This window comes from Amphibalanus amphitrite, unplaced genomic scaffold (genome assembly GCF_019059575.1).
Source record: "Amphibalanus amphitrite isolate SeventyFive unplaced genomic scaffold, NRLGWU_Aamphi_draft 000388F_arrow, whole genome shotgun sequence".
Classification (NCBI taxonomy): domain Eukaryota; kingdom Metazoa; phylum Arthropoda; class Thecostraca; order Balanomorpha; family Balanidae; genus Amphibalanus; species Amphibalanus amphitrite.
Window position 1 is genome coordinate 248,137 of NW_024881882.1, and position 23,613 is coordinate 271,749.

General features: G+C 48.0%; 2 protein-coding genes and 1 long non-coding RNA gene across 6 annotated transcripts in view; 1 reads left to right on the forward strand and 2 right to left on the reverse strand.

The window, feature by feature from the left end:
- Positions 1 to 6,641, reverse strand: part of LOC122390252 (glutamate synthase [NADH]-like) — a 111,026-nt gene extending 104,385 nt beyond the window's left edge. For 3 of the 4 annotated variants that reach the window (XM_043382987.1, XM_043382985.1, XM_043382986.1), the window contains exon 1: positions 6,273 to 6,635. The gene's annotated coding sequence lies outside the window, so the exon portion shown is untranslated. Of the gene's footprint in view, positions 1 to 6,272 lie in introns of all 4 variants that reach the window. The other variant, XM_043382984.1, reaches the window with a different exon arrangement.
- LOC122390255 lies at positions 2,692 to 3,932 on the forward strand. The gene is made up of 2 exons (XR_006258117.1): positions 2,692 to 2,838; positions 3,749 to 3,932. It is a non-coding gene; the product is annotated as an uncharacterized LOC122390255 (long non-coding RNA).
- A 3,065-nt stretch (positions 6,642 to 9,706) lies between the features above and the next one.
- Positions 9,707 to 15,371, reverse strand: LOC122390268 (endocuticle structural glycoprotein SgAbd-2-like). Its single transcript, XM_043383016.1, has 3 exons — positions 15,142 to 15,371; positions 10,473 to 10,799; positions 9,707 to 10,150 (listed from the first exon to the last, which is right to left on the reverse strand). Exons 1-3 carry the CDS (start codon positions 15,148 to 15,150, stop codon positions 9,980 to 9,982), a joined length of 507 nt encoding a protein of 168 aa, XP_043238951.1. The 5' UTR covers positions 15,151 to 15,371; the 3' UTR covers positions 9,707 to 9,979.
- Between the last annotated feature and the right edge of the window lie 8,242 nt (positions 15,372 to 23,613).

Sequence of the window (23,613 nt, forward strand, 5' to 3'; positions counted from 1 at the left end):
GGTGTTCTTTGACCCTCAAGGACCTGGATGTTGGTGGCGTTGCGCCGTACGCGTCAAACAGTTCGAAAGCTCCTGTAGTCAGCGGGAATCGAACTCGGGTTTCCCCGGTGATGGTCCACGGTTGTAACCTCTCCACTATCGAGGCAGGCTTGACTACGGCCGGAGAAGCTACTGGCTGAAACGTTGTGAAACTAACATCTCAACTCAAGACGGGGACGAAAGTCCGACAACTAACATCAGTGATACTAACAGGCCTCGTCTCAAGCATTCAGAAAAAACTAAAGCTTTTGGGGTTGATGGAATGATGTGGGGAAAGAAAAGGAGAAGAGTTGGTCTAATTGACTTTGTCTTACCTGCAGAGTCAGACCCATATTTCATGCTAATTTGCATGCCTACCAGCCTGGTATCAGCTTTTATCATGCATATCAACTCACCACCTGATGGCATATCAACTCACCACCTGTCACTTTTCTTAAAATTATAAAAAAGCGTTGTTATAGGTGAAACCCAAAACTACCTGGGATCAACAGTAAATTGATGGTAGTTTCTTTCCCAGTGCACGTTGTTTCATGAATATCCACCGTCTTTGCTGTAGGGTGGGGACTTTTCCTTAGTTTCAAAATCAGAAGAAAAAAAGGACTTTGAAAAAAGTAATGTGTTAAGAAGGCACTGCACCACATGCATGCCTTTCTCAGCTATATGCATCACTTATTGGTTGCTTCACTTCACAGAAAAATAAAACTAAAAATTGGTTTACAAATGGATGAGCAGCACACATTTTAACATTTTTCGAGCAATTTATATCAACTCACCACCCCATATCAACTCACCCCGGTTTACGGTATGCACTTTTCGTGACATTCAATAACACTTGAGGTGAATTTAGCAACCACGGCAATTTTCATATGCGCTGCATAATAATTGTGTGTACTAAAACGTCCCTCTGGTCTAGCTCGATGCCGCACTCAGGTCGGTGTCGATTTTGGGCACGTGCCGCAGCTGTTGACACTGTCAGCGAGGCGCCTGACACGTGTCACCAGCTGTAGTGACACTCCCTGTCAGCCACCTGGGATAATTACAGTGCAGCTGAACTTCAACGAGATAGAAGTGGGAGGGAAGTGCAACGTTCCTCAAGATAGCACCAATAGGATTTGGACATGGGGATGTGACAACTCAAGACTTTTATTAAGACGCCCCAGACATTAAGGAAATATTTGGCAGGCAACAAATTTCTAGGACCGTCCTGGTTATCGTTGCCACGCCTCGATACATTGCTGAGTTACGGTGTGTAAATATTAGTTCAAAACGCCAGAACCAACAGAAAAGTAGCATTCTCTATGGACCATCAACAACCTGCATCTCTCCAGCAGTGTCAACCCAGCAAACATGCCCACATGGGTCCCATATGGGGTGAACATGGGCCAGATGGGCCCACATGGGACATGGGCTACAGATGGGCTACCCATATGGGCCCCATATGGGATATAAATGGGCCAGGTGGGCCAAACGCATGTGGGCTGGAGATGGGCATCCCATGTGGGTCCCATATGGATCACCCATGTGGGCCCCATTTAAGTTACTCCAAGTGCATAAAAGCAAAAAAGGTGGCTGTTGTTCATGTGTATTTTGGACTCCAAGTATATCAAATTCATACATGATGCCATATGGGGTCAATGTAGGCTGGCCCATATGGGTCCCATGTGGGCGCCGCGTGGGTCCCATATGGGGCCTACGTGGGCTGGCCCATGTGGTTCCCACGTGTTACCCACTGGTATTCCCATGTGGGGCTCATATGGAAGAGGTGGGGGGGCATGTGGGCCCCATATGGGAACCATGTGGGCATGTTTGCTGGGATATGAACATTTCCTTTACTACAAAATTTTGGTAGCTGGCCCGACACCTATCTGGGCTGGATGCGGGCAGCATGTGGGCAGACTGGGCACCAGAAAGCTGGGCACACCCATCCGGGGCCCACATGGGGCCCAAATGGGCAAACTTTACTACAAAACTTTGTTAACTGACCCGACACCTATCTGGGCTGGATGCGGGCAGCATGTGGGCAGACTGGGCACCAGCAAGCTGGGCACATCCTTCCGGGGCCCACATGGGGCCCAAATGGGCAAACGCCCAGCCAGCATGCCCATGTGGGCCCCACATGGGCAGTTGATGGGCATGGTGGGCTAGGTGGGCCATGGGCTAGAGATGGGCTGCATGTGGGCCCCACATGGGCTGCCCACATTTTTTGGCAGGCATAATGATTGATAATGAGATTGCCTGCACCATGTACGAGGGCATATCCAGGAATTTTGGTGAACAAAGGCATTCACGCGGTGTTCCTGTATGGTGGGCTTAACATGGGCACTGCGTGGGCAGCCCATGTAGTGGGGTGTAGGTGGGCTGGATGTGGGCAACCCATTATTTATTTTTTCACTGTCCAATGTGTATGATATTACAAGAAACAAGAACTCGCTGTTTAGTCTCATGCCTCCAAAATACACTTCGACGACGTGAGGAAGTCGCATAGTTGATGTTTGTGAGACCAGCTACGGCTGATATTGGATAGTCAATGTTGTGATTGTGTCGTATGATTGTGTCGCCTGAGCCCGCCCCTGCGCGGGCGACCCGCCGGCGGAGCTCGGCCCACCGGACGGGGCCTGGGGCCGCCTCTGCACCGCCCGGGGTGGTGACCGGCCGACCGGCCGGTCGGCTGTCGGGGCTGCGGCGTCTGGGCGGGCCAGTTGGCGTTCAGACTCTGAGTGGTGTGCGTGTCCAATAAAGCCTTATTAAGCCACGGGAAGGTCGGCCTTGGGAAGACCAAGCTGTTCCGGGTGATCTTCCGTGAGTACCTTACAGTTTGGTGGTCACACCAATCTGTTCGACCATGGGAATGGGTCATTCAAATAAGTAATTTGTCAATTAGAAAAGCATAATAAAGGTTCCATGCGTGACATCAGTCACAAATGGTTTGACACCAGCGTTGATATTCGATTTAATGAGTAAACATCGCGCTCCTCGTTCCGCACCGTCTGTATCAAAACTAGCCAATGTCGGTCTCTGGTCCTCCGTTTGAAGTGGCTGCGAAAATTACGGGAAACATTTAATGTTTGTTTCGAATATTAGTTAAAGGGACAATGTCATGTTTAAATTTGATATTTCGTAGGCCCCACCTTTCTGTTCAAGGAGCTGAAGACCGATTCTCGAAGTTCGACACCGTTCTCCCGCTATCGCCCCTCAATGTACGAAATGTGTGCACGCTTTGAATCGCATCAATATCCTCAATGTTTCAATGTGTCGCATCAATAATCGCAATAATCGCAATAATCGCATAATCGCAAAAATCGCATCAATATCCTCAATGTTTCAATGTGTGCGCCGTTTCGAATTGGCCTCCAATAACAAAACTTTCCTGGATCTTTTCTTTAAACTTTATAAAGTCAACACGTTTTTCCCACATTATCCTCAACGTTCACTTCCATTAAATACTCGTAGGTATTTCCCAGGACTTTTCACTTCGCAAAAAAGTTAACAAGTTGATAGTGACGGTTCGTTCAAAAAGCTCTTGCAAAATGTTTCCCCGATTTTTGGTCCTCAAACTATCCATTTTTGATTCATGGAAATTCAGCAACGGTAGTAAAATAAGGAGGCTCCCTGGCTTCCAATTTTTTTTTTATAATGACTGTCCATTTAACGCTTATCAGATAATGTGCTTACATTGTGGCTTTCTTAGTGTGCCCTATTTATTTCACAGACGCTGTCAACCTGAACCCGACGGTGACCTGCCAAGAAAAGGATCTCGAAAAGGCCGTCGGCAAGTGGCTGACAAACTGCCGCGACCGTGACGGCCAGCGATCAGACCGGGGGCGAGGCCGTCCGCCCGCCCAGTGACTTGTGTCTCGATGAGCGCAGAAAGAAATACAGGACTGTGCCTGATGTTTGTTGTTTTTATGGGAATAAAGTGCTGGAAGGAAGCATATTTCGTCTCGCATGACATCGCACATTGACGGACAGTGCGAGAGCACCGCTGAACGTCAGGCTGGGAGGGACACTTTCAAATGGGAGCGTACCGCGGATTGGGTTTACATAGATTCAGGTGGGTGGCGTAAATGGGGCCGGGTGGGGCAGGCATTGTAGGACAGGGCGGGTGCTGAGTGGCGAGTGGGTCCCATGTGGGGCCAGTGTGGGGTAGCCCATGCGGGTGGCGAATGGGTCCCATGTGGGTGGCAAATGGGTCCCATGTGGGTGGCAAATGGGTCCCATGTGGACTCCCAGGTGGGTGGCAAATGGGTCCCATATGGGGTCAGTGTGGGCTGGCCCATATGGGTCCCATGTGGGCGCCGCATGGGTCCCATATGGGGCCTACGTGGGCTGGCCCATATGGGTCCCACGTGTCACCCACTGCCATTCCCATGTGGGGCCCACATGAGTGGCCCACGTGGGACCCATATGTAAGAGGTGGGGGGCCCATGTGGGCCCCATATGGGAACCATGTGGGCATGTTTGCTGGGAAGCTCTCCCAAAGAATGCCTCTGGGCGCTGACACCCTCGTAAAGCACTGGAGCAAATGTGAATGTGCCGTGATTGCACTGACAAGTCACATACTAAAAGTTTCATATGTTCGAGTCCCCAACAACCAATAGACTGCAGATTGCAGAAGATCATCCCACACTGCGAAAATACGCAGTCTCCCCTTTAACAAAATGCAGTCTGCGCCGCGGCAGACAGTTCATGAGTAACCATGGCAGGCCTAAAAAGACTACGAACTGGTAGTCACGCCAGGACTGAGATTAACTTATAAACTATCGGCACCCCCCTTCCACTGCTCCCAACCACATGGCGAGTCTGCATACTGCGGAACGCCCCCCCCCCCCCGCCAACCCAGCCCCCGGCGACCCTGCACTGCTGAATGTCATACTCTTGTAAGCAGACAATAGCCTGAGCTCTGCCGAACCTGACCCGCGCCTCGAACCTTGAACTAGAGGGCCGACTTTGTACTGTCGAAGCATGCCCGACCTGACTTAGGCTGGGGCATTGGCCCCACGTCCCCCCGCCCCCCCACACGCACACACAAACTAATCCTGAACAGACATATGAAAGTCATGTCCACTTCCGAAACCAGCCCCAGTTATGTATAAAAGGTTATACTCAGACTCATACCCTCTAAGCGGTGCTGTACCGTCAGACCCACCCCTTGACCCCCCCCCCTCCCTCCCCCGCCCCTCAACATACCGGCAGCATACCCAGACCCCCCCTCTTGGGGCGCCACTGAACCGCGCCAGACTAAGACCCGCCCCCGAACCCGAGCGGCCACTATCGCGTGTCACCCACTGGCTTCCGGCAGACCTGCGCCCATTCGGCGGTATCAGAGGCATGGCTGTAATGTCGGTCGGTTAGAATTGAGTATCTTTGCAATAATAACTCTCCGTGCATGATGTGATGCATACCCCATCCGGTATAACAATCGAAATCGCTTTTGGTACCTATTTTGTTGTTGTGACAGGTTTACCTACTCTCGGCTTTTTGTAGTACTACAGTCTACATATTTCACTCAGAATTGTCTTTCTTCCGAACAAATATGCAATTTTGTGGTTTAATTTTCCCTCTTTCCATTGCGCTGCCCTCCAATAACAATATGCTGTGTGATATACAGATTACATAGTCCGTTCACACACGAATCTACCGAGCATGTTGTCCCCAGGTTGACTGTTACGTAACCTTTTGTTTCTGGTTTGTTTTTGCACTTCTCTCTGGGAGCGTTTGACAAGTGTGCATCCTTCTGTTACCGGTCTTCACTAAAATAACTGAAGGCTTCTTGATCTTTCATTAAGCGATACTGAAAAATTTACTGGCTGGAATAATTGGTAATTAATGCGACGAAAACGGATATTGCTTAGTGGCCGCCGGCGGTTAAAAATGCTGGGAAGCCTTACAAAACGACACCGAGCGTCTGGCTTCCCACATGAATGTGAATGGATGCACCCATGGTATTGAAGTCAGTGTACTACGCGTATAAATAGCCAATGCTGACAACATTCCAGCCTCTCCACCAAAATAGCCCCCCCCCCCCGTGCTATAGGATTGACCTACGGTGCCGCACTTACCCTGCCCTACTTCACTGGCTCAGATGAGCTCAAAACGCCTTCTGAAACGCGACCCAGGCCAGTTAACAAGCCATCTCATAAGAGCATGTCGCCCTGGGGGCACTAACCCCTCCAGCATCGTTGGCGGCGCGGCGGGGCCACGGCTCACCGGGCCGGGTAGTGCAGTCGACTCACCTATAAATAGCGTGCTCTGCCGGCTCAGCTGGGCGCCCCTGCTGCGGTGTCGGCTGGCAGACGTGCCACGTGCAGCGGCGACCGTGTCTGGGCCGCCTCTGGGCCGGGCCGGGCGCTCCGGTCGGCCGGCAGGCTGCGAGCTCCGCCGCGGGTCGATCGCGCGCCGCGAGCGGGGCAAACACGGAACAGAGGCGGTCTTATACAGAGGTTCTTCTGTGGGTTATCAGAGTTGAGACTCAGAAACACCAAACTCTCCTCACCGACCGGGGAACGTTCTCTGGACGGAGTGGGCGGTGGTTCAGACCAGTCAGCTGATCACAGCGGAGCGAGCGCTGTTCAACCCTCGGCGAGCGCGGTACGAGACCGACTGGGCGGAGCGCTGCCGGCCGGCCGGCGCCGAGCCGGGCGCCACAGGGCAGGGGAGGGGTGGGGGAGGCAGGGACGACCCTGCCGGCGCGGGCGATAGATCAATAGCGGGCCCTGCCCCCGGCCGCGGCCGGCCCCTGCACGTGGTGCGTGCTCCGTTTTTTGTACATATTGCACTTTGAAAAGACTGCGTGCAGGAAAGCCAAAAGGAAAAGATATAGAACTGCTCCTTTTGGCCTTTGTGGGCGCTGGAGCCTCAGAGTTCATCCCCTTACAACCATTTTTTCCATTATTTATCGATAGGTATCACACATCAATTAGTTATTAGAGTATAATATCGTATACTACCACTCACTCATGGAATCGTGTTTTCTTCAAACTGACCAATGAAAATGAGAAGGTGGATTGCAAAGGGTAAGGACAAAGGGTTTGTGATACGCCATAGGAAAAAAAAAATTGACGGGTCATTATGCATAAGCTAAAGTTTGTTCTGAGAAAGTTCTAGAACGTATAGTGCCGAGTGGAAAATCGGAATCTCTTTTTTCAATTTGGTCACTGAAAAAGACCAACGAAGGTGCAAGAGTTTTCTGAAACATGCGTAGCTTCAGACTTCCTCAAAATTCAGGCATCTGCATTCTGCACAGTTCAGAGTCAAACACCAGACAATGTACTTCGGTACGTAAATAAACGTACATGAGCAGGAAAACTGTTTCTGTGTACATGCCAACGTTTTAAAACGCCTTTTCATAACATGTTTTCCGCACATGTAAAAAATCAGACCCGGGTTATTGAGGTCACCACTTCATGTCTATGTAGAACGCTGACCTAAATGAAAATATAGTTGCCCGCCATAACCATATCGACCACACAGATTTGTAATTTTTATTAGGCACATAGGCACTCGCAAGCATCATGCAAAAAGTTTATATGGAGTAGTGAAACGCAAAATGGCAACCGTACCCACATCATATCCCTGACTTCTGAGTTCAGTGTTCACCTTTTTGGTCGGCCCTCCAGATGCCTCTCTTTATGGCCCATACGGTGCTATACCCTAGTTCATGCCAGCCCAGTGTCGTCGATGCGGAGCGCACGTATTGGATAGTCTGGGTCGGTTGTGTGGCACGCGCAGAGGTCCGTGCTCCAGCTGGGCCGAGGCATGGCACGGCGGTGTAAACCGGCGTGATCCAAGACAGCCGGAGCGGTGCAGCACGCACCGCCCGCGGTCCACGCCAGGGAAATCGCCGCTTTGCAGAAATTACGAAGCGTTTAATTCCGTTTAATTCCCAGCCGATGCAACGCATTCCTGCGGAGCAACGTACCTACATAGATGTTGATATATATGGACGGAGGGTACAGCTGGTTTCAGAAATAGGGTGGTGCGCTATGTACAGCCCTCTGCAAACTGCGTGGTAGGCATTCTTTTTTCGACAAAAACGAGAATAATGCGAATACTATGCTATCGGTCATTCGCAAATCGTTACAGGAAGACACGCGAGACTCCGCACCTTAGATTGGCATCATCAGCGTATTCATTTTCCTGCTAGTTCGGCAACAAAATCCAAAAGTCTATATTTGCCCCCAAAACAAACTTTTGCATTTTGTTGCCACACAAGGCGTATACTTTGTTTAGTGATACACCTAATCGAAGGAGTGGAGCATGGTGCATCTATTTGCAGTGAGTTCTGACCAACTGATAGCATAGCCTCTGAGTTATTATCGGTTTTGTTGAAAAAAGAATACCTACCAAGCAGTCTGCTGAGGGCTGTACATATAGCTCCTCCGAATGGTAGGATTTACGTGCATGTGAGTGTCGGGGTGTCCGGTGTGTCAGTGTCGTGTGTTCGTGTATGTTTTTATAATTTTACTGTCCGACTTCACCTGTCATTGGGTGCAAGCCCGTTGGTGATTATTCAATAAACAAACAAACAAACAAACAAAGTGAATGTAAAGTATCCATGACAGTTGGATAACGACAACTCAAGAAACTCAAGATTACGAAACGATATTCTTTTGATGTTTGATTCATGCACGTTACACAACACACCACCTTAAATTTGACACCATGGCTCAATGTTACCTTGAGGTGCCTTCATACCCAGGATATCTGAATTGGCACAAGTGCAAAATAAACATAGGCTCTAATGTGCCAACAGCAAACTTGGTAATGTGACTAATGTCATGTCTGCTGCAAGATAAAAACCGGCTAGGCCTGTGTTTGCATCATTTTATTTTAATTCTACAATATTTCATTTGATGTAATCCATTTATTTCTCAGTTACGAAATAATTCATAAAACAGTCCCAGAATCTAACACTCAAGGAACGAGGGCACATAATACAAAGTTAGCAATTATATAGTATCTTTAATAGTACGATAAGAATAATTACATTAGGTAGGATAGTATTTTTCATATATGTAAGGATACCTAATTATATCTTTTATCAGGATAAGACTTCACCTTGTTTGTCTGGTAGAGATTGTTTATAATCTCCTGCATACCATACCAAGCTGAGTTTTTTGTGAAACCCGAAAGCTGTTATCTCATTCCCGGCTCCTCTATTGTTGCATGCATGGTCCTCACTTCTTATCAAATTTCAATGCACATTGCTCAAATGCTCACTCAATACCGAACACAGTTTTGATTGCCAAGCTTGCAAACCAAATAGTTAGAGTAGTGAAATCAGTAAAACAAGAAGCACGAAGAAAATAACCTGTTATCGTGGGACGCTTCCCGTGTAGTGTTTTTATGCATTGCGGTACAGCATGAATTCAGGCGCCTACTGCAAGGCCATCTAGCGGCAATATTTTCATTAGCGTGTCCGCTGTCTATTGCGTAGGAATGTCGTGCCCGCTGTCGGTCGATTCGGGCAATTTTGCCAACGAATACCTAATGTTGATGATATCACAAAGGAGCACCTTACGGCGAATATTTGTTTATGCATCATCGTCCTCGAGATCTTGCATCTTAGAAACCTTTTCTTTTGCGTGGATGAAATTGGGAAAGAATATACAGAAATAAGTAAATCATAACAACATTCGGTGCAATGGATCAAACAAAACCGTATAATGCATAGTCCTCGGAGAGTGAATGTATTTTCATCTCACATCGTGAATTAGACCGCTGACAATCTTGTCACACTTTCTCCTGATGAGCATTGAGCAGACTCTAAACAAGGGCTATCTGCCTCACCGAACCACTTTGGTCCCTGCACACTCTAGTCACCGCACTGACCCTGCCACTGGAAAAGGGACCTCACTGTGGAGTGTTGACCTCCCTCTTACCCCTCACTGGCTCCGTTCTGTGTCCGAGTCTCGGACGGCACAGTCTTCCCCTGGAAGTGCTACTCCTGCGGCGGCAGGCCCAGGTTCTCGCCGACCGCCCTGAACCCGTTCTCGTCGGCCGTCCAGTGCACCCGCACCCGGTGCCCCTCTGGAGAGAGGTAGCTGTACCTGCCGCGCATCACCGTGCCGGCAGCGTCTCCGATCTGCCTCTGGCGGCCCTCCACGTCCGCCTGACGAACAAACGGACATAGAGGTCATGGAAGAGTCTTGTATCCTTGGCTAACCCTCGAGTTATGACGTACCTATGTCTCACTGGTCAATGGTCAGAGGGACCCAAACTGACATAGTAAGTATCAGAAACTAAGAAACAATATTGAGACTTCAGTACATAGTTTGCAAAAAGGATACCTTCGTTGCCTTGAAAATGGATTCATCCTAGAAGGTCGTTCCAGCGTCCTTGACATAAGTCATACGCATAGCTAGAATTATTTGGAACAGCTTGTTCTGTCCCAGCATCTCACTATCCTGTCTTTCAATAATTTGACGTCGTACCTGGATCTGGTTTCCGGTCTGGTATCCGTACTGGAAGGAGCCGTCCTCTCGTTGCAGGTGATCGAGCCGAACGATGGGGACGACGGGTGGCTCCGTCGGAGCAGTCTGTGAGGTGCGGGACAGCGCCGGCCGTCGCGCCGTCTCTCGGGCCTTCTGAAGCGGGCCGTGCGGACCGCTTCGGTCGGGCTGGTCGTGCTGGCCGGGCTGGCCGGGCTGGCCAGGCTGGTCCGCCAGGTCAGACTCTCCGTGGTGGTGACTGAGGTGGTCTAACTTTGCAGACAGCGCGACCGTGCTCAGTCCCAGTAAAAGAAGCAGCACCCTGAAAACCTGCCAGAAGACACAGAGAAGCGTTTCTATGAATAAGAGCTCTTTCATATCAATAATCGCAGATGTCAAAGTCTTTAGGTCTCTAAGCCCACCTAGTTGAGCGAATAGAGGGAAGGAACAGCACTGACAATCCCTGTTTACCTGAACAGTTTCATTGGTCCCCACCCACCCGTATCCGGTAGAGACATGGAGCCGGGAGGGGCACGGTGGAAGGGTGAAGTTTGTGCCGTGGTAGGGAAGGGGTGCGGGGAGTGGGTAGGGACGGTGCGGGCGCACGACTGACCTTGGTCCAATGGTCGTTACCCTCTCGCCTGTTGTGATGCTGGCCGGGGTAGGGACACAAAACGCTGGTCCCAGATCAAGGTCATCGAGAGAGAAAGGTTGAATGAGTCGCTGTAGGCATTTAAGCTAGCGCTTTGTCCACTACACACAACTTATATACGAGTTATCAATGACTCGTATCAATGTCTTTTATCTCGCTTATCTTGACTAATTACTTGTATACTGACTGGTGTCAAAAGCGTATCAAGCAGAGACCGTGGACTCATAGCTCGAAGCCGAGAATAAGAGCTGAAACATTGGCAGATATGAGATGTTTATCTTTGTCTTTTCATGCATGCTTTTCATTCTGCGATATAAATAAAAACATAAATATCAAGACAACTTGGTCGTATCTACTGTAGTAAGAAATATCGGGCGACATTAACAATGTAGGTAAAAACATAAGTAAATGACAAAGTACCTGTATGAGCAGCGACTTGTTACGAGCGAGCGAGCGCAGCGAGCGAAGTGAGTCTTTTCAATATAACGGAAAAATCTCAGTATGAGCGGCCCGGCCCGGCCCGGCCCGGCCCGGCCCGCCTGTAACGCTTTTGAGAGGCTTATATCTCAACAACCGCTGGACCGATTGGCTTGCGGTCTTTTTTGTTGGGTAGTCCCATCCCTTCTGCCCCGTAATTGACTACTTTTGATACATCTCAGTGGCCGTGGTGGCACGTGCCACGTGAAAAGTCAAGGGTGTTCAAGCTGTTTTGCAAAAGTAGTGATTTTGAGAGGCTCATATCTCCGCAGCCGCTTGGGCGATTGACTTGCGGTAATTTTTATAGGGTAGCAGCATCCCTTCTACCCAAAATAGGATACTCTCGATGCATGTGGGTCACCCCCAGTGCACGTGCAAAATACAACAATAAGAGGTGGGGCATTCCACGTCAAGTGGGACAAAAAATGATCATTTTGAACCTCATCCCCTCCGATTTTTGCGAAACTTTGTGAAACTACTCATCTATATGTGAAAAGAAAGGAGACATATTTTTGTCAAGATATGACGTCACGTTTCCGAGATACACGTCATCAAACATTGACTTAGGCAAGGCACATTATCATCTTTAAAGCGTCATAAACATTGAAGTTTTAGACATATCACCACGAGACAAAGTGTGAAATGGAGGGAATAGGTCAGGCTTTAATTTGAGGATAACAATATTGACGTAATTAACTAATTAGTGAACTTAATTAAAATTCAAAAAATAAATTTTAATTTTCTGAAAAATGGGTACCCTTCGATTTAGCTGATTTTTACATATTTTTTTCTCCTATACATTAGCTACATCATATAAAAAATCCAGAATGGGCCGACGTCTACGTAACTGTCTTTTGGACTTCGTAATGTCTGGCACTCGCGTGTTTCGTTTTAGCAACCAAGTAGAGGCGCTACCTGGAGATGCTTCTTTCTACCTACCCCAAACCAAAGCAAACCTAACCTGACCTGACGTGACCTGACCTAATCTAACACGCGTAAATATGTACAGCCCTCACGGCAGTTGCCGACTGGTCAAATGCTACCTAGATCCGAACATTAGCCCTCACAACTTTGCCGGCTGGCCAGATGCCACAAAAACAAATGTGTGTTAAACACTTCAGGGCTCAGGCTGACCCGCGCTGCGAGCCAGCGACCTTTAGATTTCGAGGTGGGCACATTCGGCACACTTACTACTAAGACACGAAAATAGCTGGTCATCGTAAGCCAGTTTTTTAATGATGAAATTGGGCATTCTCCGGGCAGCGCCTCTCTTTGGTTGCTAAAAGAAAATACGCCAGACTCTCCCAGCGCTAGGGGAGAAAAGCCCGGTTTAGACAAAATAAGGTATTAAAAAACGGAATTTGAATTGTAGGTGGGGCGGTGGGGAACTTTATCGTGTGCCAGTTTCATGGCCCTAGATCAATACATTCAGGATCAAATGAGGTTAAACGTGATCAAACTTGCTATAGTGACTATTTTGCGTTTATACGCCCATAGCTCTAAGAGATACTGGCCCATTTTCCTATTTCTTCCTTTATACGACATTTGTAGTGTTATGAGAATCTCTAGTTAATCTTACCATAAATTTGGCAGTTAGTGGCTTGCTAAGAGTAAGATGTCGCCGGCAGAGGCGGGGATCGGCCGACGCGGGAAACGTCATAGTCACATATTGTGTTTGCACCCTAATGGCTAATAGTTTAATTTTACCAGTTGATTTTCGTATTTATTTAAACATTAGATTGCCTGTATATTTTTAAGCCTTCACACAAAATTTGACACGAATCGATCATAATCAGCGGTAAGAAGCGCGGTGCAAAGATGGAACCGTCCTGCGCCGGCACAGTCTACCACTCAGGCGGCAACGGCCGGCGCCGGCCGCCGAGCCGCTCCGGCAGGAATGTTTGACTTTACACCGCTATAACTAGAAAAGTTGTGGACCGATTTACCTATTTCTTGCACGGGAGGATTTGCAATTCGATTTTGGACAGATACTGAAAGTTTGACGCTAATATAATAATTATGGCGTGAGTTATTGGCGATAAACAGGTGGAGTTAGCGAAATCGGCCCCTTCCAACGCCCGTGCTACGTTGCACTACTTGTTGCTATATCATCCAAAGTTATCGTTGGCCCACTCTAATTTTCTCAGCACGTGTGCCTTACGTGTAGTGGAAGACAATATCTAAATTTGAGCAAAATCGAAGGGTACCCATTTTTCACAAATTACATTTTAAGAAATTAATTCAAAATAAAATAAATTCAAAATCACCAAAAAATGTAAACATTGTCAAATTTTACTAGCATAACTCCTTATGTACCCGTTTCAGTTTGTTTGAAATTAATAGCTTCAAAAATGTTGAAGCTATAGATCTTTCAAGATTGCAATACACGTCCAATTCTGCTCAAAAAGCAGAAGTTTAGCGACTTGTATCTCTGTAGCCCGAGGGCATATGACAAAATCCTTTCACCCACAGAGGTTTTACCCAATAGCGAATAAGTATACCAACTTTGAATAAAATCGCAGAGGTGACCGATTTTGGCTGTCCCGGTTGACATGGAATGCCCCAGGTGCCAAATTTGTTCCCATTTCAGTAACTCGGTAATTACTGGGGCGATTTCGCTGAAACTTGGCATACAGGTAGGCACCCACCAGGCAATGCATTCCCATGTGTTGCGGTTAGGGTGCTACTGCACGTGCGCACGTGCAGGGGGCGTTTCCAGATCTCCAGAACGGCTGGGCCGATTGCGCTCAAATTTGGTACACGGTTGGGGACCAGTTAGTAGGGTGCCGTGCAAAAGTCATTTTGGACCCCGTTTGCACGTGCGCACGTGCAGAATGCCGCTTCTAGATCTCAGGAACGGCTGGGCCGATTGCGTTCAAATTTGGCGCACCGCTAGCGACTAGTTAGAAGGGTGCTTTGCGCAAGCCCGTTGGAAGCACCCTCTCGCCCTTCCGCACGTGCAGGGCTCACTATCTCGCTCGCTCGTTCTTCGCCCAAAAGGCGTTTTACTGGTTGTTAAAGATAACCATATGTTCAATGATTGCGAATGGCGAAAGGTTCCAAAAGTAATTACTAAATGATGGTGTGTTTTGCGCGAGGATTTACCAATATGTGATTTTCTAACTTAGCGGTTATCGACATATTCTGGCGCTGTTGTGACCAAATGACTTGTTTTGCAATTCTGAACTGAGGAAGGTCAGTGTCCGAAATATATTAATTTTGTAATTAATTTTAGAACCAATCGCAATTCCCAATCACTGAACGTAAGGCTATCTTTAACAACAAATGTAAGAACACCATCAAATGATGAATTCGACTAGAAGAAGAACGAAAACATTAATAAGAGGAACGATTTATTCACTGTTTGAAACATTAGGTATTAGAAAAAATAACCGGTAATATTTGTTAAAAAAGTCATTGTTGAACGATAAACATGTAATGGCGTTTACAGAGCAAGATAGTCAAGCGCAAGTGACAGTTTAGAGCGCAACATAGTCATAAGTCATAAGTCATAAACAGAAAAAAGCTCAAGGCTCTACTTACGGAATGCATAGTGCCACGGCGGTAAAAGCGGTTGTGTCAGGTGTCAGATGATCTCTCGCAGGCCGTCACCGATGATCGAACGGACGACAGCGGTGACTTCTGTGACCGAAGGTGTCTACTACTGGAGAGGTGGACAGTCCTGTGTTCCCTGCACTCCCCACCAGCCCGACTCCCTCAATGAACCGTCCCCGTCTCCTCTCCCTATTCGCCAATCGTCTCCAACCCTAGGCGATCGGCCGGAGGGGATGCCGCAGGGTAGGTCCACTGGTTGGAAAGGAAAGGGCGGTGACCTCCTGACTGAGTTAACGTTGGTTAGTCACACCACTATGTAGGCATTAGAATTGGACAGGTAGGAGAAAGGGCCTTGATACATGTTCGTTAGGCATTCCCATTACCTACCCAGGGTAGTGCCTGTGCACCGAGCAGAAACGTGTGTGCCTTAATTGCTATTTCAATGGAAAGCTTTAGGCTTTACTCATCTGTGATCTTTCACTTATTTCACACAAATGACTCATGTTTTTCTTTTATTCTGATGGGTACCTTATAGGTGCTCATCCGGTACCTATCCACCTACCTGAAGATTAAAACTATCTTTACCTATAAAATGACTAGAACTGCAAAGTAAATATGATACTTGATAGAAGTTTATTTACGGACTACTCCGTGTCGTTCATCTCACTGCAATGCAATTTTGGAAAACATTGGCAGATATTCAAAGTCGATGCAAACTTCGTCCCCGATCTCCACTAGCCAGCGACCTAGTGGGAGGATTTGCGAGCCGTTCGTGCAGTCCTTCGACTAGATATATGCATGGATTCGAATTCCGAATGATGGATATATGATATCAATGAATCTCGAAGCAAACTGCATGTTAGGATCTATGATATCACCGGATCCTACGAGAAAAAAATTATCCTGGATCTATGATCCCATGGATCTGAAGATAAACCAATTGAACATGAATCTATGGCTTGAGCACTCACAAGATCGAGAAATACCTCACATCGAAAACATATCATTTCAAAGTTGCAGCACTTGGATTCAGAGGGGCTAATGCATTAGAATTCCCCCTCTGAATGTGTGACGTCAGCGCAGGCCGCAGGTCTAACTAACGATTTTAAATCTTTCATAGGCGGCGGAACGGGGAGGGCACCGGGGAACCGTGCCCCCTTTGATTTTGGCATTTTAACATTAGCCCCATGGGCGTTGCATGGAAAGAATGGGACCAAAAGTCGTCAGTGCCCCCCCCCCCTTTAATTGAAGGTGTTCCGCCGCTACTGAAATCTTTTACTAAAAGCTAGGAACAGTGGAGATCCAAAAAGTAAACAAAAGTAAAAGTATAATAGCTTGAAAATCGGTGAATATTTTTCGATGAAATTTGTAAGATATTCGTTTTTTCTCTTTCTGAACCGAGTGACATCACCTTTATGCCAATTCATTAGCTCTTTTGAAGGTGGGAGGGTCCCTTTAACCCTCGCCGGACCTATTGTTTTTTTACGTACGTACGCGCCGGCCGATGGGGGAGAGGGGAGACGGGTACAACTCCCCTCGTCGTGTCACCCCTGGTGGAGCTAGCGCGTCGCGGAAAAAACGAGCGTGTGCGTCGTTACGAGACAAAAAGATTGATATCCGATTTTAAGGTTCTAGGTCGACCGGTGACCTCTGAGGTCAGGTCAAGTGCCCCAAGGTACGGTTCAGTTTTTTGGTGAATAACTTCGCAAAAAACGGCCAAAGAGCCGCGATTTTGGCAGCATCGTGTTCACCTTGCTCAGGCGCGTAGAGTGGTATACTTTTTGTTTGGGTAAGGTCAACTCAGGATGTTGACCTCGGGTCACGGTCAGGTCAGCGTCCCCCACCAGGGCATATTTTAACAAATTTTACTGCGTCCCAAAGTTGAGCAGAGGGCACGTGCTACGACTAAGGGCACAAGGCAAGGAACAGAGTAGGGCACTGAGGAGGGCAGAAAGTAGGGCACGGCAGGTTGCAGGGCATGGCACAGGACATTTTAGAGGGAAGGCCGGGTACAGGTCAGGGCAGACAGCAGGGCACAGGTCAGGGAACCGGACAGGGCAGGGACGCAGTGGGTCAAATCAGCAGGGGCTACGTCCCCAGGCTAGAGGGCTGTGTCCCAAAATGGGACGCAGGAAGTGCCTTAAAATATGCCCTGCCCCCCCCCCCCCTGGTTACGAAATTGGTCAAAGGTGGTCATTTCGCATGTCATCCGATTCGGCAGGTCTTCCTGAGTCCACTGGTGGCTTTCCCAACTCGCTAGCTCAATTAGATCGGGAGTTGCCGGTTCCGTAGCTCAGTCGGTAGAGCGTTGGACTCCGCGTGGCGAAAGCACACGTTCCCGGTTATAACAGTCCGGGTTCGAAGCGCGACGGGCGCTTGACGTTTATGGGCCTCACCTGACAGGTATGCTTGAGGTTGGTGGCAGGCCGTAGCCAGGCGAAGTCAGTGAGGTGACCGGCCGTGCGCGGCTATGTGCGCACGTTAAAGTTTGAACTCCAAATTCTGCCATAAAACCGGAATTGCGTGCTTGTAGGATAGGATACAGAGGGCAGGGTCAACGCAACACGCTTCGCTTAGCATAGACTCTGTCCTTGTGAACCCTTCCATTCAAAAGAGTTCAGACTAAATTTATAAAAATTTATTGACGAAAAACTACTATGACCCTAATGTCGTCATAAATGACGTCAGGCAAGGTCAACATTGCAAAAGTGACGCATCGAACCTTGCAAGGAGTGCATGAAATCACGATTCGGTGTGCTTGAGATAGTTGGAGATCGTTCCCGGCGCCAGGATAGCAGTGTTTATTTTTCCCCATTGACTTGGTGAGGTCGCGAAAATGCCCTGACCTCATATGACCTTTTAGAAAAATCTGAGATAGGTAATAGGTATACAAGTTGTGAGACTCCTACTGGATACTACATAGGTCCTGCACGTTTCATTTCCCAGTGAAAGCTCCTCTGGCAGCAGTACCGGCGGAACACCTTCAATTAAGGGGGGGGGGGGCACTGCCGACTTTTGGTCCCATTCTTTGCATGCAACGCCCATAGGACTAATGTTAAAATGGCAAAATCAAGGGGGCACGGTGCCCCGGTGCCACCCCCGTTCCGCCGCCTATGTCTGGCAGCAGTAGCAGCGGAACACCTTCAATTAAAGGGGGGCACTGCTGACTTTTGGTCCCATTCTTTCCATGCAACGCCCATAGGGCTAATGTTAAAACGCCTAAATCAAAGGGGGGCACGGTGCCCCGGTGCCCTCCCCGTTCCGCCGCCTATGTCTGGCAGTGAAGGCGTTACGAAGTTGCGACATCTGATGACCATGCAGAGGTCCACTTATGACGTCATAGGTCACTGGTTAGTGACCTGACCTGACCCGAAAATGCGGTTGGTGTTAACCCGCGCCCCGTAGGGCTATCGGCGGACCCTACCGCCCGTAGGGGGGGGGGGCGTTTCGGCCCCCCCCCCCTAAGATCTCGGAAATTTACCGGCCGATTTTCAAAATTCAAACGGTGTTCGATAGCCCCACCGGGGAACTAGACCAAATTTCATTGACCTACGTCAAACCGATGACGTCACAGGTCAAGTCAAAGGTCGAATTTTCACCGTTCACAGGCATTTCAAGAAATGTGTTGTGAACTCGAGTAAATTGGTAATTTATTGAAAACCATCGATGGTACATTGTTCGTCAAACACATACTTTGCTATCTGAGGTCACTGATACCAGGTCAGGTCACAGCGAGGTCAGGTCACCGGGGGTCACAATATGAAAGTGTCGTGTGATACATGTTTTATGGTCCATTTTACATGACAAATGCGATTATGTGGGTTAGGCAGCCTTTGGGGCCGGCCTATGTCACGTTTTGGTGAAGGTCAGGTCAAGGTCAGGTCAAATTAGGTCCAATTTCAAAGTTGATATTTTTGCATAAAATGGGTATTGATTCGATGCAGCTCTTCACGGGGAGTCTAATAGTGGTCTTTGTTTTGCTCTACGATGTCTAGAATTGCTAAAAATTGAGTTTGAAAATTTGACGTAATCATTTTCGAACAGTTTTTTCGCTATAACTTGGCCAAAAAACGAAGTATTGATCTGAAATTTGGTATGTGGATAGAAGACGGTAGGAACTATCACATATATTCCGGTTTTTCGAAACTCAAAAAAACTTAAATATACAAAAAATGTTTTTTTTATTTTTTGGGGGTCAAAACTCAAAAATTTCAAAAATCCGAGATAGCAGTTTTGTAGCCCTGTCAATTTTACACCTTTTATGTCTGATGATTTTTCTGTATCTTCAAAGCTGTAGGCCTGACAGGTCTTCTCGCGAAGGTCATTTTTCGGTCGAAAATGACAGAACATGACGTCATTCTGACGTCATTTGTGGCCAACCTATCATAGCCTCTGGAAAAAATTTTGGTCACAATGTGTAAAATTGATGCCCGGAGGGGTCCTGAAAGTTTGGTGGCGATATCTCCAGCCGTTTAGGAGATATCGACGGAAAAGGACAGGGAGGGGCCGTTTCGCCCCCCCCCCCCTCCCCTACGGGGCGCGGGCTTTAGATCCGGCTTGAATCAAAGGTCAGGTATGCGAAGTTTCAGCTCTCTCAGACTCTATCGCCGGCGTGTTCGGATGTATCGCAAACATGAAACAAGCCTATGGGAGGGGGCGGAACCCGCCCCCCCCCCTCGGCCGGCGAAGGTTAATGGCTCCAAATGTCGCTTAAAACCCGCGCACCGACGGGGGTCTGCGCCAACTTCGCACCGACACGGGGGGGGGGGGCGGATGACCGCCCCCCCCCCTGAGATCTCGAGAACGAAGCAAGATAGCGACAAGCGGTAAACGGCATCGGATACGCACGGCCAAGATCTACAATTTTTACTAAGGTCATTTTCAGGTCAGGTCAAAGATGACGTCACAGGGGTCGAAAAAGTCAAAATGGCGGCGCTAGATATGGAGAGAGTTTTTCTCGAATAACTTTCGAATTAGTCAAGATAGGAACAAACTAAGGGCATCATCGTGATCCTCTCGTCAATCCGCATCGAATGATATATATGTTCACCTCGAAAGGTCAAGGTCAAAGGTTGACCTCAGGTCACGTGACCTCGAGGTCATCATGTATATCATTCGATGCGTGTTGACGAGCTGAACACAATGAGACCATCCACACGTCTGTATCTTGTTCCTGTACGGAGTTATTGGCCAAAAACCTTTGGTGACCTTTGATGACGTCACATGACCTCACAGCTGCCCAACAGCAAAACAGACCTCAAGGTAGTGAAGGTTGATCGTATATGAAGTCATGTATGGTATATGGGGCCATTCCGACCCGTTTTAGTGGTAAAAACAGGGAGTTGATTTTTCCCCCATTGACTTATAATGGGGAGGTCGCGAAATTGACCTGACCTTAGGTCACCGACATCAAAATTCCGAAACATACAAATTGTAGCTACTAATGACCTAATAATATCCTGCGACTTTCAAAGGCCTCCGACATCTACTGTAGCTCTGGCACGGTGACAAAGTTGCAAAAAAGTGACTTGAGGTTGGGTCATTCAAAGTGACCTGGTGACCTGACCTTAAAAGGTAGGAGGTTCAAACTTGCACACCATGTGTAAAATTGATGAGGTTATAGTCATACCAAATTTCGCGGCGCTACGCGCCGCGGGTTTCCCGCTATTCGCGAAAAACCTCAGGGGGGGGGGCGGATATCCGCCCCCCCCGTCGGTGCGAGGGTTAATAATCCACATAGTCGCATTTCTCATGGACCATAAAACACGTATCACACGACACTATTTCATATTCAATATTGTGACCCTCGGTGACCTAACCTATGTGCCCTAACGTTGTAATCTGCAGTGACATCAAATGACAAATAGCAAAATATGAGTTCCACAAACAAGTCTCCATCGATGTCAATTCGATGATTTTCAATGACATCGAATGACATGCCTTTTACCTGACCCGTGACGTCATCGGTTGAACTGGGGTGGTCAATGAAATTGGGTCACAAGATATTTCCAATGTGGGGTTATCGAATATCGAACGCCGTTTGAATTTCCAAATCGGCCGGTAACTTTCCAAGATTTGGGGGGGGGGGCGAAACGTCCCCTCCCCCCTCCTACGGATGGCAGGGTCCGCCGATAGTCCTACGGAGCGTGAGTTACACCTATAGCGGCTATATCCCTCTACTTAGATATTCTGTGAGTATTGAAAATGAGTTCGTAAATATTGGACGCTTACTACCAAGGCCTTAAAGGTAGTGTGCCACCTTTGAAAGATTTCCCATTTTATTTTTCCTAGGATAAGAAGCTTCTGTTTTTACCTAATAGGTATCGCAAAAAAATCAAAAATGGGCCTGGAATAGTGCCTTTTTCGCCTAAAAGTTAATCGGTTTTTCGATATGTATAACAACTGTAGTGGGCTGACCTGCAAACAGGCGTCGGCAACAATCGCGAATGCGGCGCACATGTGACAATAAGCAAAGGTCATTATAGAGTTACGACGTACGGGAATGAGTTATCAGCTGTCTAATCGTAGACAACGTCATGTCGAGCCTTAACCCACGACCTGGTGGGGGGGGGGGCTATTTTTTGCCCCCCTCCCTCCAGACTTTTCGATATATCTCCAGAACCACTGCGCCGATCGTCACCAAACTTTCAGTACCCTCCCGGACATCAATTTTACACATTGTGACCAAAAATTTTTCCAAAGGCTATGATAGGTTGGCCGGAAATGACGTCAGAGTGACGTCATGTTCTGCCGTTTTCGACCCAAAAAAGGGTTTCGCGGGAAGAGCTGTCAGGCCTATAGCTTTGCAAATACAGAAAAATGATACAGACATAAAAGCTGTAGAATGGACAGGGCTACAAAACTGCTATCTCGGATTTTTGAAATTTTTGGATTTTGACCCCCAAAAATTAAAAAATAGATTTTTTGAATATAATAACCAAAAAATCCAAAAAGTTTTTTGAATTTCGAAAAAACCGGAATATATGTGATAGTCCCTACCGCCTTCTATCTACATACCAAATTTGAGATCGATACCTCTTTATTTGGCCAAGTTATAGCGAAAAAACTGTTCAAAATTGATGACGTCAAATTTTCAAACTCAATTTTCAGCAATTCTAGACCTCGTAGCGCAAAACAAAGACCATCATTAGACTCCCCGTGACGAGCTGCATCGAATCAATACCCATTTTATGCAAAAATATCAACTTTGAAATTTGACCTTTTTTGACCTGACCTTGACCTGACCTCCACCAGAAAGTGGCCTAAACCGTACCTGATGATCTTATAACCAACACCATTGAGTTGGAAATGAAAAACTGGCCATAAAACATGCATCGCACAACCTTAGTAAAGTTGGGTTCATGTGGTGACCCTCGGTGACCTTTGGTGACCTGACCTGTGACCTGACCTGGTATGACCAGTGACCTCTAACAGCAACATATCTACTAGGCAACTGACGCCCTATCGCTGATTCCCGACAAAATGCGTTTTCCTCGGTGTTATAGCGCATTCCCTAGAAGATCCGTGAACTGTGAAACATTTCATCTTTGACCTGACCTGTGACGTCATCGGTGACCCCGAGGTCAATAAAATTTGGTTTCCTTCGACAAATTTGACAGGCCTTTCGAACGCCGTTTGAATTTTGCGGATCCGTCCAGTAGTTTCGGAGATACGAGAGGGGGCAAAAAATAGCCCCCCCCCCACCAGGTCGCGTTATAAACAGACCCCACCAGGGCGCGGGTTAAACTGTAAGCCTGTATTGGTATTGTTTATTTTATTTGGCTGTCGAACATTATTTATGGTTTGAAATACGATTTTATGTAAAATAATTGATATGAAAAAGCCGTCTCTTAAGTTATGACCCCATTTCACCACACGCAGTGGCAGAAATGACAATGATCAGCTGACGCATATTTCTTGGCCGAAGTCAGAGCGCGCGGCCCGACGCACCACCACCGCACCACAAAGTATGAGCAGAAGCCGCGCCCAAAGCCAGGGCCCCGGTAACGTGAGGTAGCCGAGTCGGGGCAGCGTGCGCTGACCCAAGCCGGGGCCGCGGCTTTGGGCGCGGTCTACCGCATCCCCGCGGGCAGCCCCGGGCTATCACATGCCACCGGGAGGACGCGCGGCCCCGGCTTGGGTCAGCGCACGCTGCCCCGACTCGGCTACCTCACGTTACCGGGGCCCTGGCTTTGGGCGCGGTCTACCGCACCACCTAACAGGCGTGTTCGAAACCGCAGGAGATGATGATGAACGGGTTTATCGAAACTTGATTGGATGAGCCTATCGGTAATAGCGATTTCAGTGTGTGCATTTATTGTTCATAGTGGTGTGAAATGTGGTTGGGGTACGACCGACAACCCGTCGGGGCGAATTTCGCACTGGGGTACTCAAAATTTGAAGAATTTAAGACGTTTCCATGAGTTTTGAACTCACCTGTTTAACTCACCTGTTTGGTTT